Genomic DNA, 14,599 nt, shown 5'->3' with positions numbered 1-14,599 from the left:
TGCAGTGTTCTCAGTGACAATTTAGTTCAGGGTCAAGGACAGAACTTTTTATGTCTTTTATTTGTTTCTGTAATAAACAAAGGCTTCACAATTCTGAAGCTGTGAAACAGCCTTGAGGGTCTCAGTGTTTTTATCCAGATTTGACCATTTTAAGTACAGTACATTATTTTGGACCAGTCTGCTTTTGTACTTTTATTTGAGTACGATTTTGAATGCAAAACTTTTGCGAGTAGTTTTTACAACGTGGCAATTCTCTCCATTTTTCTTAAAGATCTGAATACCTCTTTCACAACTGCTGGGCAAAGTCGACAGTCGACACCGACAGTTTAAGTGTCGAAAGTGCGAGTCAGAAGCCCACTAAAAAACGCCCTAAAAAAAACGCTCGCCCAGCGTTCACTCACTGCGTTCCCAATCAGTTGAATAGTGTACACTCTGTACGGCTTCATTGATCCTCCGGACTGGAAAGAAGTGACCATGGAACTGACCGGAGAGCAGCTGAAAATGACTGAGACCCATCTGGAAAGATATTTACCTCGGTCACAACAGGTTTGTCCGAGCTAGTATAATAAATAATACAATCTATATAGCCTTTTGCAAGTCGATGACTTAATATTAGCCTATAATATATTGTTTGCTTGACAACACCTTTAAACATATTCACTGCCTCAATAAGTGATGCTGCCATTCTTTGGATTACAATGTAACTATTTCATTTTTAAAGTTCATGGTTGTCTGGTCCTCATAAACAGAGTCAGATCAGACCCTGTGAGGGTCTTTGCGGACAGATGCCCAGAGTTCAATGTCCTTGTCTGCAAATCCCAATATGGGCAGGTAACTACTTATCTATGTGTAAGATATGTATATACAGTTGTGTGAAAAAGTGTTTGCCCCCTTCCTGATTTCTTATTTTTTTGCATGTTTGTCACTTAAATGTTTCAGATCATCAAACAAATTTAAATATTAGACAAAGATAACACAAGTAAACACAAAATGCAGTTTTTAAATTAAGGTTTTTATTATTAAGGGGGAAAAAAAGTCCAAACCTACATGGCCCTGTGTGAAAAAGTGATTGCCCCCCCCCCTGTTAAAACATGAATTAACTGTGGTTTATCACATCTTTGGAAAGCTGAGTTCAATTTCTCTAGCCACACCCAGGCCTGATTACTGCCACACCTGTTCTCAATCAAGAAATCACTTAAATAGGACTTGCCTGACAAAGTGAGGTAGACCAAAAGATCCTCAAAAGCTAGACATCATGCTGCGATCCAAAGAAATTCAGGAACAAATGAGAAACAAAGTAATTGAGATCTATCAGTCTGGAAAAGGTTACAAAGCCATTTCTAAAGCTTTGGGACTCCAGCGAACCACAGTGAGAGCCATTATCCACAAATGGCGAAAACATGGAACAGTGGTGAACCTTCCCAGGAGTGGCCGGCCGACCAAAATTACCCCAAGAGCGCAGCGACGACTCATCCAAGAGGTCACAAAAGACCCCAGAACAACATCCAAAGAACTGCAGGCCTCACTTGCCTCAATTAAGGTCAGTGTTCATGACTCCACCATAAGAAAGAGACTGGGCAAAAATGGCCTGCATGGCAGAGATCCAAGACGAAAAACACTGCTGAGCAAAAAGAACATAAAGGCTCGTCTCAGTTTTGCCAGAAAACATCTTGATGATCCCCAAGACTTTTGGGAAAATACTCTGGACTGATGAGACAAAAGTTGAACTTTTTGGAAGGTGTATGTCCCATTACATCTGGCGTAAAAATAACACGGCATTTCAGAAAAGGAACATCATACCAACAGTAAAATATGGTGGTGGTAGTGTGATGGTCTGGGGCTGTTTTGCTGCTTCAGGACCTGGAAGACTTGCTGTGGTAAATGGAACCATAAATTCTGCTGTCTACCAAAAAATCCTGAAGGAGAATGTCCGGCCATCTGTTCGTGACCTCAAGCTGAAGCACACTTGGTTTCTGCAGCAGGACAATGATCACAATGACAAAACACACCAGCAAGTCCACCTCTGAATGGCTAAAGAAAAACAAAATGAAGACTTTGGAGTGGCCTAGTCAAAGTCCCGACCTGAATCCGATTGAGATGCTGTGGCATGACCTTAAAAAGGCGGTTCATGCTCGAAAACCCTCCAATGTGGCTGAATTACAACAATTCTGCAAAGATGAGTGGGCCAAAATTCCTCTACAGCGCTGTAAAAGACTCATTGCCAGTTATCGCAAACGCTTGATTGCAGTTATTGCTGCTAAGGGTGGCCCAACCAGTTATTAGGTTTAGGGGGCAATCACTTTTTCACACAGGGCCATGTAGGTTTGGATTTTTTTTCCCCCTTAATAATAAAAACCTTCATTTAAAAACTGCATTTTGTGTTTACTTGTGTTATCTTTGTCTAATATTTAAATTTGTTTGATCTGAAACATTTAAGTGTGACAAACATGCAAAAAAATAAGAAATCAGGAAGGGGGCAAACACTTTTTCACACAACTGTATATGTATCCGTATTTCTGCATATACAGCATCTTCACATCTCTCTTTTCTTGCAGAAGGGTGATCTCTTGAAGGACATAATGGTTTTTACAAAGGATGAATCTATTCTAGAGGCAACCATGAGGAAGTCCTCCGTTATTGACTGGACCCGGTACCTTTGCCTTGGTGACAGCAATAAGCTATTTTGCTCTTTTCATCGTCTCTTGAATAATAATCACAGCATTCATCTTTTATTCTCTTCTTTTCTTAGCACATTGATTTCATGGTGTAGCCCTATGAATGTTGAAAAACTATCACTGCACTTATGCACTGGTGTCTTTAGGGTATAAAACTAGCTTAAGAGTTTTATCATCTCATCTTTTATTGTGTTCAAAGTCCTCCCATCGATTCGTTATAGCATATCATGCAAACATTTTATGCCATATTCCTTCATCACAAGAAGTGCAAAGATCTGTGCCTTAGTGCCATTACATTATCTGAATGATTATACGGCCAAAGAGCTAGTAAAAATAAAACGGGTGAAGAAGAAAGAAGAAGATAGGGAGAGGTATTAAATCATGGTTAAGAGAACCGACATTGTTCTCAAACTTAATGCTCCTGCAGACACACCTGTATTTCATATCCTTTGTATGTTTTTTGTGTGTATGTGTTTGTTGATATATCTCTATTTATTTTTTATAAAGCCTTCTGTGGACAAGTGTTGTAAATAAGCATAAATATATATTACAGTTGTAATACTACTGTGATGTCCATATCAAAACTGAACTAAACTAAGATGTGAGATGTGATAACAGGGGATTCTTATCATAAGGGAATTGATGTAAAAACATACTCATTAACTGCTTCTTTAAAATAGCAGAGGGACCTGCTGTGACTCCCAGCTGGCCTGGGAACGCCTCGGGATCCCCCAGAATGAGCTGGAACATGTTGCCGGTGAGAGGGAGGTCTGGGTCAGCCTGCTTGGCCTGCTGCCACCGCGACCCGACCCCGGATAAGCGGAGGAAAATGGAAAAATGGAAATGGACCTGCTGTGACCTCTTTTTGTCTTCCTAATACATCAATATTTGCACATTTGTGGTTTCAAGACAAAGATGAAATCACTTCTGGTAGACTGAAATCTTTAATTCTGTATTTAAAAAAATTCTCAGAACTCAAAAGAAATACAAATACCAAATCAAGTTTCACACATTTATTAAAAGCATTTCCTTCATAACTTCTGTCCAAGGAATCAATCTTCGCCACATGGAGATAGTCAAGGCAGTGGCATCAGAAAAAGGCGTGTCCAGCAGTGTCAGTGTGTCACCTGATGATACTGGAGGACGTATCCAACCTGCCCTCTCTAGACAGGTAGGGCCGAGCTAGTGTCTAGTGTGTGACTAAATCATGATCTTAGGTTTAATAGTTCATTAATAAAACAGGACTCTGCTCTGTTCTGCATCAGCTCAGGGATCTCACTAAGCTCTCTGGATGAATCACACGTTGGCTTGGTGAATCAGACATGGAAGTTTGGAAAGAACGAGGACGCCGTCAGGATGATCTGGAACATGCTCGCAAACTTCCCCTCCTGCGGCGTGCTGGACGCAGAAGGAAAGCCCGCATCCTGGATCCTGACCTACGCGTCGTGTGCGATGGGCATGTTGTACACTCTGCCAGAGCACAGAGGGAAAGGCTACGCCAAAGTCCTGATCAGCGTCATGGCCAAGAGACTCCACACTGAGGGGTACCCAGTGTACGGCTTCGTAGAGGAGGAGAACGAGGTCTCCCACAGGCTCTTTAAAAGCCTGGGCTTTGTTGAGGACCCCTCATACAGGGAAGCCTGGTTTGAATTCAATGATTTTTAAATACCTCAAACAAGGCCTCTAAAATGATAAGTTGCTCCCGGTGTAGAAAAGGGGAAAGAAATTAGGGTTTAGGGTTGTATCCTCCTACTGCATGGGAGCTTGTTATATTTTCACTTCAGGTTCAGTTGCCTTAAACTGAAGTGACCTGCGCTTCATGGACATTCCCTTGCAGACCTCCCTTCAAACATCTCATCTCTTTTGCTCAAAAGCACTTGATGCATGACTGGATCTGAAATGAAAATTTAAAAAATCTTAATGTCAATTGTGTACATATTTATTACTTTATGATTAAAAAAAAACATATTAATGGACAATTATGTTCTCATGTAAATACTGCATCACTACATAACCTGTTTACTTTACAGTTGATACATTCTACTATTACTAACCAGGCTATTTTATTCATCTATCTTAGCTGCTGCACCACTTCATTTCTTAGATTCTACTTAGATTTGTTGTTTTTTGGCGTGATTTGTCTCTATAGCTATCTTTGTCTATTATTATCTGTAAGAGCACAGTTGGAGGGAGCATGAGATCTAAGACGTTCATTGTCAACGACTGCCTCTCTGTAACTGTTAATAGTATATAAACAGTTTTTATTGTTATACATGTTATAACAGTAAAAGATCAGGAGCGTGACATTTTATTATCCAGACTGCTCTGGTGCTAGGAGTAACTCAAATTAAAAGTTGTGACAGAGCTACAGGTAATGCCAATACTCCTTATTGATTATTTTTTAATAACAACATAATCAAATCGTATTAATGCAATTATTTCTGAATTAAATCCATGATTCATTAAAAACAAAGTGGAATTGAAAACGTTTTTTCAAGGGATTGAAAAACCTGCTCAGTGGTTTACCTTTGTTCTGTGAACTCTTCGAGACGAATCAACCAAGTTGTCCAGTACTTCAACATCAGCTCTGAGCTCAGCCGATGAACATGGGCCGGTGAGCCATCCTTGTAGGCTACTACAATGAGTCCATTTTCAACCTGAGAAGAAACAAGTGGGGTATGACGTTTTGTGTGACACACTTTAGCAGACCCACAATAATTAGAAAGATTAAATGTGTTTGCTATTATGTCATTTATGTTTTAAGTACAGAATCTGAGAGATGGGTGAACAATCTGGGTGAAAAGCTGAGAAATAAAAGATGACCACATCGTTTATCTCGGTAGATCACCTGGTATTTGTAGTTGCCGTCATTGTTCAACGCTCCGGCATAGGCTGCCACCTGAACAGGGTTGTCATATGTGTTGCTCAGGAATGGTTTCGGCTTCTCTGAAGTCTTCCAGTCAATAACACATAGTACGCCTCTGCAGACAAAAATGTGCCGTCAAGTCAAGTCAGGTATAGAAACAGTAGAGCCCACCGTTGTCTGCAAACCACAATATTTACCTGTAGCGAGCAACACAATCCACAATTCCCAGATAGTTCAGCATGTCGTGATGCACAGTGCTTTCAGTGGCTCTCACTGCTCCGACATCCTCCAGCACGTGAGAGATGCTCTCCATGTATCCCTGCACCTCAGGTGGATACTCTGAAGACTCCGGAGGATTTCTGTTCTTCCAAGTTGCACCTGACACCAGGATGTCCTCCACAGCTGAATGGAAGAGCCTCCCTTGCCTAAATAATTCTGGTTGAAAACAGCATCCTTCGGTCACTTTTCAGTTTGTCCTGCCTCTACAGACCCCACATCTAAGCTACCACACCACACATACTTCAGTAGCAGCTTACATTGAGGTTACAAAACTTACTCTGACTGTATTCTTTGAAGCCTTCCTCTCCGAGCTCTGCGATCATCCTCCTCTTCCACCTCTCCAGGTAGAAGATCTGGTCCGGGGAGAGCGTCTGCTGAAGAATGCGGGTCACACTCGGAACGGAAGACCTGCCCGCCCGGTTTAACAAAATCCGGACTGGAGGCCCTGACTCTGGCTCTTCCGCTTGTAGAGTCTCTTGGAAGTGTAAGAAGGGGTGCAAGGTTTTGGGTACCCTCACCTCTGGTCTTGAGGAGGGCGTTGGAGCTTTGACAACAGGTCCATAAACGTGTTCGTCCTCCGTTTGGAGTGTCTCGGGTGTTTGGGAACTGACCCTGGATGACATGACAGACTTCACAAGAGAAGAGTAGCGCTCACTGTCCACTGCGCTGTACGGACTGTTTCTCTTTGGGGATCTTACGCAACGGTATGCAGAGAAATTGCTCACAGAGAGGGCGGTGCATTGGGGGACAATGGTACCTCCAACGCACACCACGCGTTTAAGAATGAACATTGTAACCACTTCACAGAACCAGAACACTATAACTTAGTAGTTAACTAACTACATAAAGCCTACGTGCAGTGGTTTTAACGGTACGTTTAAGAATATTCCCTTCATTTTGGTGACGGTACTTGCCCCAACATGTTCCAGAGCAACTCATCCAAACAAACGCCACTGTTTCCATACGACGCGCCTCTCCGGCCGCACACACTTCCGTAGAAAGGACATGAAGTTCCGGGGAAAGGATAGCAACTACATTACCCACAATGCGTAGAGTGTCATTGAGCCCGTGGTGCTGTCAATGGGTGGTACTCATGTTATTTACTTTCATTTACTTTTAAGCTTACCACGTCTCATCTATCCGTTACTTAATGATAACAAAATGCGATATTCATTAAAAAAAAAAAAGTTATAAAGCATTGATATAAAACCACATGAACAGAGACTTGAAGGGTGGTATATGAGTGATTCGGTTGAAAGCAAATCGTAGTGTTTGAAAAGTCGATGTTGTCCAATCAAATTGCCTTTAAGGCGGGCTTTAACTGTCATCATCGGGAGGGTTTGACAGTTCGTCAGGCATCGAGCAGCAGGGGCAGAGCTTCCTGCAGATAGTTTTGTTATTTGGGTTGCTGGCCTGTTCTTTCTGTTCCGTCGATTTCAGTCTCATCATGACGTCCACCATAGACGAAAGCAATAAGGAAAAGGTGAGTTAAATGTGTCTGCATGTACATGGCAGTACAAGTCAGCCCTGGTAGCATTAAGGCAACTATTAGCTGACATTAGCGGTTGCTCTCTGGCTAAGTTATTGCCGCTAACTTGTGTTGTTTTCTGTGTACATAACGCTAGCCGCTGGCTAAAGCTAGCAAACGTGTTATCGATTAATCTAACGAGAAGTGGGTTGCGTTACACCAGTGGTGTCAAACTGCATTTATGCAGTAAAAAAAGTGTTCTTTGTTATGGTAAATGTACAACAGTGAAGGCAATGGTTTCCTTACAACACAGAGAAAAGTAAAATACGTTACTCTGTGTGGCATTAAGTTTTATTTTTCTTCTACGTTTATTATACGTTAAAATTATTTAGCATTCTTACTATCAAAATAACTTTATCAATGGGGTAATACTACACAGCTACACCCTCTGAAATGTCCATTAAGTTGAATAAACACCTCTCTAAAACAGTTACAAAAACACAGAACATTGTATCCTCTGCAATGGGTGTCCCTAATAAATTGACAACTGAGTATAAGGTTTGTGTGTGTATATGCATTCGTTAGTAAGAGAGTAAATAGTGAAGACTGTTCATTCTTTATGCCATAATGTAACGGATGAACAAGGCTGACAAACTAGTCCTTAAGCCAAAGCAAGACTGGAGTCTGTACATACTATTGGATCCAAAACTAACTGCTTCCAGACCTTTTACCAAACACCCCTCAGACACTTCTATCTCTAAACTCATGGAAGAATGATTTCTAAGGGCCGTTATGCAATGTTGCAACAGTTATGAGCTGTTTATTGATGTCCTTGCTACAGGCAGTCCCACTTTTCCAAGCTTAAATCCTCAGTAGCCAACAGAAACGTCAACGAGGCAACACTATAGATAAACTGTCAAATCGAACCGAAGTAAAATGAATCGACTGGCTTTTATGATATTGTTCAAAATGATGATCAGATGAGAGACCTGTTGGATATTTTTCGAAAGCCAGATTTGAAACAAAGTGACCACAAGCACAATAAAAATGCATTTGTACATGACAAATGATGTTTTTTGATCAGCCAGTTACATTTTTTTGGTAACTTTGGTCTATTCTTTCTCCTTAGATGCGCTCTGTGTCTGTAGATCTAAACCATGATGCCTCTCTTCTCATTGACATTCCTGATGCACTCTGTGAAAGGGACAAAGTCAAGTTTACTGTCCATACAAAGGTAAAGAAAGAAATGTTTGTATTCCAACACATAACTCAACCACTACCCGTAAAAGCATTCTATAAGGGTAGTTGCTGATATGTTGTTTTCTTAACGAAAATACTATTGAATTATGTTTGTTCCCAGACCACACTTAGCTCTTTTCAGAAGCCAGACTTCTCCGTTCCCAGGCAGCATGAAGACTTCATCTGGCTACACGACACTCTGGTTGAGACAGAGGACTATGCCGGCCTAATTGTAAGTTGGACTTATAAAGATCATTTAACCTGTCATAAATCTTAAGTCATTTTTTATTTCCTGCTTTATCATTCATAGATTCCTCCAGTGCCCCCAAAGCCTGACTTTGAGAGCCCAAGAGAGAAGATGCACAAACTGGGGGAAGGTGAAGCCACTATGACGAAGGAGGAGTACACTAAAATGAAGCAGGAGTTGGAGGCGTGAGTGTGACACTCAACCAAAGCAACATATGTGCATTGTATTCTATAGACGGTGTCGAGTTAGAGCCTTTGAAAAAAACATCTTGCTCTATCTGTTTTATTTTATTTTCAGTGAGTACCTGGCCGTGTTCAAGAAAACTGTCCAAGTGCACGAAGTCTTCCTGCAGAGATTGTCCTCTCACCCCATTTTATGCAAAGACAGAAACTTCCAGATTTTCTTAGAGTATGACCAGGATGTGAGTTCCCCGTTATGCTGACTTCCTTTCCCGAGTTGTCAGTTGGAAAAGAGGAAGTAGAGTTTACTGGAGACCTGTGACACATGGCTTACATCCTGCTGTGATCAGCAGTTATCTATGCATTCTTTGTCAGTCAGTGGCTGTGTTGTTTGTTAACATAAGATTTAAAGTCTTTATTTAAGGAAGATGTAGTGTGATAAAAGAACATAGGCCACATGTTTTTATGGACTATATTGTGATACAATACAAAAACAAGGAAGTATTGGTAAAATCACAAACATTACTTCCCTACTTAGTTTCCACAACAACATATAATGCGTTTTAATAAATATATCACATTCCACTCATAGGTTTTACATGTATCCTGTCTAAATTCTGTCATTTTAGCTGACTGTGAGAAGAAAGAATGCCAAGGAAATGTTTGGTGGATTCTTTAAAAACATGGTGAAGTCAGCTGATGAGGTCCTTATCTCAGGAATAAAGGTGAGGCTCGTGCGTGATCCACTTACATTATACTCGTCTTTACAGTCACAATGTTGTAGCCACTTCCCCCCCCCCCAGTTACCTTTGTCTGTTTGTGTCCTACACAGGAAGTGGATGATTTTTTTGAGCAGGAGAAGACATTCTTGCTTGACTACTACAGCAAGATAAAAGATTCCACTGCCAAAGCAGAGAAAATGACACGCTCGCACAAAAGTACTACAGGGTTTTTACACGACTACTTTGTTGCTGATTTTGAGTTTAGTAGAATAAATTAATTTATATTTGGAATTTGTTTAGTTTTGATTGCTAATTTCTGTTCTTACAGATATTGCGGATGACTACATCCACATCTCTGCCACTCTGAACAGTCTCTCTGCTGATGACAGCACAGCAAATAAAAAGTGAGATTAATATATCATTTAATGTTTTTCATGCCAGGACATACTTTGTGCAGAGTTTTCCATGTTATGGCTTTACTTTTCTTTCCTCAGGCACCTGGAGAAGATGGCAGACCTGTTTGAGAAGCTCAGAGTAAGTAAAACTTCAATTACCAACACAGCTTTGTCGATATTAGTTCTGATGAGTACACGCATACATGTCTTTATTTGTGTTCCTGCAGAAAGTAGAGGGAAGAGTAGCATCTGACCAGGAGCTGAAACTCACAGAGCTGCTCAGATATTACATGAGAGACATCCAGGCTGCCAAGGTGAGAAATGTTTATCTTCTGCCTCAATGTGACCCGTTCCACCCAGGCAGAACAATACTTATTGAACTATCAAACGCTCACTGCAACAAACAAACAAACATGGCTTTGATAATCTACATATTTCAGCAGCAAGGCAGCTGTTTTCCAGTCAGCATGGGATCAGAGATGTTTATATTTGTTGTATTCAGCACAAGGACTAATTACAAATTTAAATATTTGCATTTGAGGAGCAGCACGAAACCATGTTATACAGAAAAGAAGTGCGTGTATTCTTGATAATTATTATTTTCTGTCCAGTACATCTTCTGTTAAAATCTTGCAAAAATGAAATTACCTTTTTCGAATTATTGGACATTGAGCGCAATGTATTGCTATATATTTTCCAAATGAAGGCCAGCTCTCTCTGTCTCTGTGTGTGTGTTCTTTTATTTCTCATGTTTTAAACAATCTGGAACATGTCAGGACCTTCTGTACAGGCGAGCTCGGGCATTGGTTGACTACGAGAACTCTAACAAGGCTTTGGATAAGGCTCGACTGAAGAGCAAGGACATTCCCCAGGCAGAGGAGCACCAGAAGCAGTGCCTGCAGAAATTTGACAAGCTCTCGGAGTCTGGGAAGAAAGGTTTGTGCATCCGTGCTGTACTTGCTGCCTTGTGTGTAAAATGGTATGCGCTGTGCGAGCCCTTTTTTTAACCGGACACTGTTATCCTCACAGAACTCACCAGTTTCAAGGGCAGACGCGTTGTGGCCTTCAGAAAGAACCTCATAGAGATGGCCGAGCTAGAGATAAAACATGCCAAGGTGAGCAGCACAATACAGCCGACCGACTTTTACACACATACGCATCGTGTCTTTAATATGTAGATTTGATGATCAATTACCATTACACAGCCATAGTGTGATTAATTAATCTCACTTGTACCTGCAAACATCATCAGTGATATCTCACTCATCATCAAATGTTAGAAAGATAATACATATAAAAATAATAATATTACAAATAATATAAAATGAATGATAAAACAGAGAATACTAAATCAGTTGTGTACCTGGTTAGCACTGGTTTAGCTTGAATTCAATAGTTAGTCATTTGGAGAATACTGAAACTAACACAAATGGCAAGGTGTGGTTAGGAACCTCACCACATTTTACCAGTGTGTCACTGGAAGTTGTAAACATTGGATCATTTAGACATTAAGTTTAAAGGTGTCAAATTCCAAATTCAGAGCATATCTATGTTGAGGGATTGCCTTCAAACGGCTCTACACATTGCAAGAACTGAGCCGGTGGCTATATCAGCTAACAGTGCTTACAGCAAAAAACGTGCAATGATGAGAAGTAAAAGCTAAGTGGTTGTTGCATTGCGAAATCAGCAGGTAGCAGCAGAGCTACGCCTCTGTTATTTTGGCCTGAAGGGAACAACTGTATTATCCAAGTACACCAGTAACATGCGCCTACAAAGTAATGCGCAAAACTAACTTTCTTTCTATTCTACTGTCATATATTTAATGCCTCTATTGCAATACCCTGTGTTGAACAATGAAAGAATATTATAAATATGCATACTATTAAATAACTATTTACTGACTTACTCATTTCAAATTTAGCACCTTTAACACACCTCTGGTTTCTTCTTGGTGCACTTAATCATTTACAAATCTCTTCACATCGAGTCAATAAACTTGCCCTTGAGTGCTCAAAGAGACAAAACTATCAATCTCCAAAATAAAAGAGTTTTCAATTGGAACAAGAACAGTTCGTCTGTTTTGTGAGATTGCCTTGAAGTACCCACTTTGATTATATCGCCCAGCAAGCTTATTGGATTTCCTCAAAATATGTTGTTTACACTTGCAAATGCAGATTGTTACTGGGATAGAAGCGTGCATTTATATGCTTTATTTGGTGACATGTTAGATGACAGACTTCTTCAGGAGTATCAATACTGTTTTCTCCTCTGTCCACAGAACAACGTGACTCTATTGCAGGGATGCATGGACCTGCTCAAGAGCATCTGACAAGTATTTGAGTGTTTCTGTCCTACCATCACCAAGTGACCAGTCATAGCAAATGGAAACCTGTCGTCCCCGGGGCCTTGCATGGACACGTATCCAAGCCCTATCTTTGCTCCCACCCACGGGTCTGATGCCACTTTAAAACCCTGCACGAGACCGAGTGTCTTGTAAGCAGAATGTCTTCATGTTTACAGTCCCTGTCCTCTGGTCCGTGGTCCATCCTTTTCCATTATTTATGGAAGTCTTGGAGAATGATGCTGCCAACATTAAGGTCTTCCATTCCTTTGCAGCACTAATAGAGGTGAATAATTTTTTCCTAATTTCTTGTTTTCTAATTGTTACACTCTGCACATATGCCTTTTTCCTCATATTCTGCCTCCATAAATTTAAACTCAAAGCTCTTCTCTCGTGTACACTTTTAAATACTTTTTTTTTTTTTTTTTTTTAAGGGTTGGAGCATATTGTTTGCATAGCTATAACCTCAGTTTTATGCTTCATATGATTTTGGGGCTTTTTTGTTTGGTAATGGAACAGTTTTACAGAAGCAAAACTAGTGCTTGGGGGGGGGAAATAAACATCTTGATGATCTGCATTCTTGGGCTCTGAGATTAGAGTAGTACCAAACCAACCCTAAGAAAAACTCATGACTGACTTATGAGACGAGACCAATCCGCCAACATCAAGTGTTCTAAAATAGCTGTACTTCACCTCAGGAATGGACAGTTGCATCAGTCCCAACATTCTTGTTTATAAGACGTGGCCTCAGCTGCCACAGTTATGAAAGATGCACATTTGTTTTGCAAATATTGATGAATCAGAAGATTTCAGCTTGAGATTGGTGAGAAAAACAAGTCAAACGGTAGGCTAACCGAGCATCTAGCATTTTTATCAATGCAAAATCAACCTTAGTAATGACTCTGAATCTGCATTTAGCTGTAATTTACCCAATTCATGCGTAATACCCCTCCACTTCATGTACCATGTCTTCAGCTGCTCCCAACCAACTCTACCCATTCATTTTCTGTGCGTAATTATTGTTGTTTTTCTTTATTTTGCTCTAAATTCCCCTTTTGTTATTAATGGGGTCTCATGAATCAGGCCTGATATATTTACCAGATCCTCGACACATTTTGTTTATTTAAAGAATTTATAGAAAGATGCACTAAGAAAATAAAAGGAAAACACTCTGCAATCATGACCAGGCTCAGTGGAGTGTTAAAATGCATTATAGTTTTTTAAGAAATTGAATGTATTTCTAATGGATTCCAACTGTGTGAATTCCTTTACATTGTGTTTTCTTACAGAACATTAGCCTTTTTTATACATTTGTAACTGGCATTGAATAAATCCTACTTTCCCAAGATTGATTTGTACCATTCTGTATTTCTTTTGAGGGTGTATGGCTTATTTTGAAGCAACAATACAACACGTTTTCTGTGGTATGAAAATTTAAGTCTGTACTTTAAAGAGTGCCCTATCATACCACTAGGTGGCGATATCTATCTATCCATCCGCGGCATCCTCTTTCCATTAGGTTTTCGTGTGTGGGACTTTGAATTCCAACATAGCTGTAAGCACAAAAGTTTGTGTTAAATCCATTGACTACAGTGGATCCTGTGAAGGGACTGTCTGGTGTATTAGGTACGCTATGAGGAAATGCCAGAGTGCTCATGGGAATCACCACCACTACCAGAGTGCACATTTCAAGTACTACTTCAGTCGCACTAAGCTACATGACCGAAACAAGTAATCTGCAGTAACACTACAGCTCTAAAGATATTTATATAAAGACAGGTAGCACTTGCAACAAACTGGCATGCTTACAGAACTGTTTTTAAGCAATTATTTGTGTTGCATTACTCGCACGATGTGAAAGGTTACACCTGAATGAGACGTGGACTAGGGAATGATCCCGTGCATGGACAGAATATACGGTAAACTGCCCGTGATGGATTAGTCAATATTGACATCACTAATAGTGCAGTCACGGTGAACTTGTTTGGTCGATTCACTGATTGGATGAAACCACAGACGAGGGCCAATGAGATTATAACACATTATCAGTGCCAACTGATAACGTGTGCCGACTGGGATCAGAGCAAACAGTATGTGAAGGCCTGACATAGAAATATTGCTATGATGGAACCAAAGCCTCTTTAAGGCCCAGACATTAAGATGATGCATCTGTTTTAAGGGGCCACGG

General features: G+C 40.4%; 3 protein-coding genes across 3 annotated transcripts; 2 read left to right on the top strand and 1 right to left on the bottom strand.

The window, feature by feature from the left end:
- Positions 1-212: 212 nt before the first annotated feature.
- LOC116398351 (glycine N-acyltransferase-like protein 3) lies at positions 213-4,973 on the top strand. The gene is given in 7 exon segments (XM_031874582.1): positions 213-225; positions 425-550; positions 722-831; positions 2,556-2,664; positions 3,725-3,788; positions 3,790-3,846; positions 3,941-4,973. Coding segments are annotated over 7 exon segments (879 nt in total). The 3' UTR covers positions 4,341-4,973.
- On the bottom strand, positions 3,564-6,785 carry mgme1 (mitochondrial genome maintenance exonuclease 1). Its single transcript, XM_031876721.1, has 5 exons — positions 6,098-6,785; positions 5,739-5,976; positions 5,524-5,656; positions 5,202-5,332; positions 3,564-4,569 (listed from the first exon to the last, which is right to left on the bottom strand). The coding sequence occupies exons 1-5, from the start codon at positions 6,609-6,611 to the stop codon at positions 4,530-4,532; spliced, it is 1,056 nt and encodes a 351-aa protein (XP_031732581.1). The 5' UTR covers positions 6,612-6,785; the 3' UTR covers positions 3,564-4,529.
- A 378-nt stretch (positions 6,786-7,163) lies between these two features.
- Positions 7,164-13,759, top strand: snx5 (sorting nexin 5). The gene is made up of 13 exons (XM_031841927.1): positions 7,164-7,303; positions 8,418-8,522; positions 8,649-8,759; positions 8,838-8,959; positions 9,072-9,195; positions 9,583-9,678; positions 9,786-9,891; positions 10,004-10,079; positions 10,170-10,209; positions 10,298-10,384; positions 10,847-11,006; positions 11,100-11,185; positions 12,349-13,759. The coding sequence occupies exons 1-13, from the start codon at positions 7,268-7,270 to the stop codon at positions 12,397-12,399; spliced, it is 1,200 nt and encodes a 399-aa protein (XP_031697787.1). The 5' UTR covers positions 7,164-7,267; the 3' UTR covers positions 12,400-13,759.
- Positions 13,760-14,599: the final 840 nt, after the last annotated feature.

The sequence above is a fragment of the Anarrhichthys ocellatus genome, unplaced genomic scaffold (genome assembly GCF_004355925.1).
Source record: "Anarrhichthys ocellatus isolate YVR2014 unplaced genomic scaffold, GSC_Weel_1.0 scaffold3, whole genome shotgun sequence".
Classification (NCBI taxonomy): Eukaryota; Metazoa; Chordata; class Actinopteri; order Perciformes; family Anarhichadidae; genus Anarrhichthys; species Anarrhichthys ocellatus.
The sequence above is the reverse complement of the archived record's forward strand: the minus strand, read 5'-3'. Positions and strand labels throughout refer to the sequence as shown.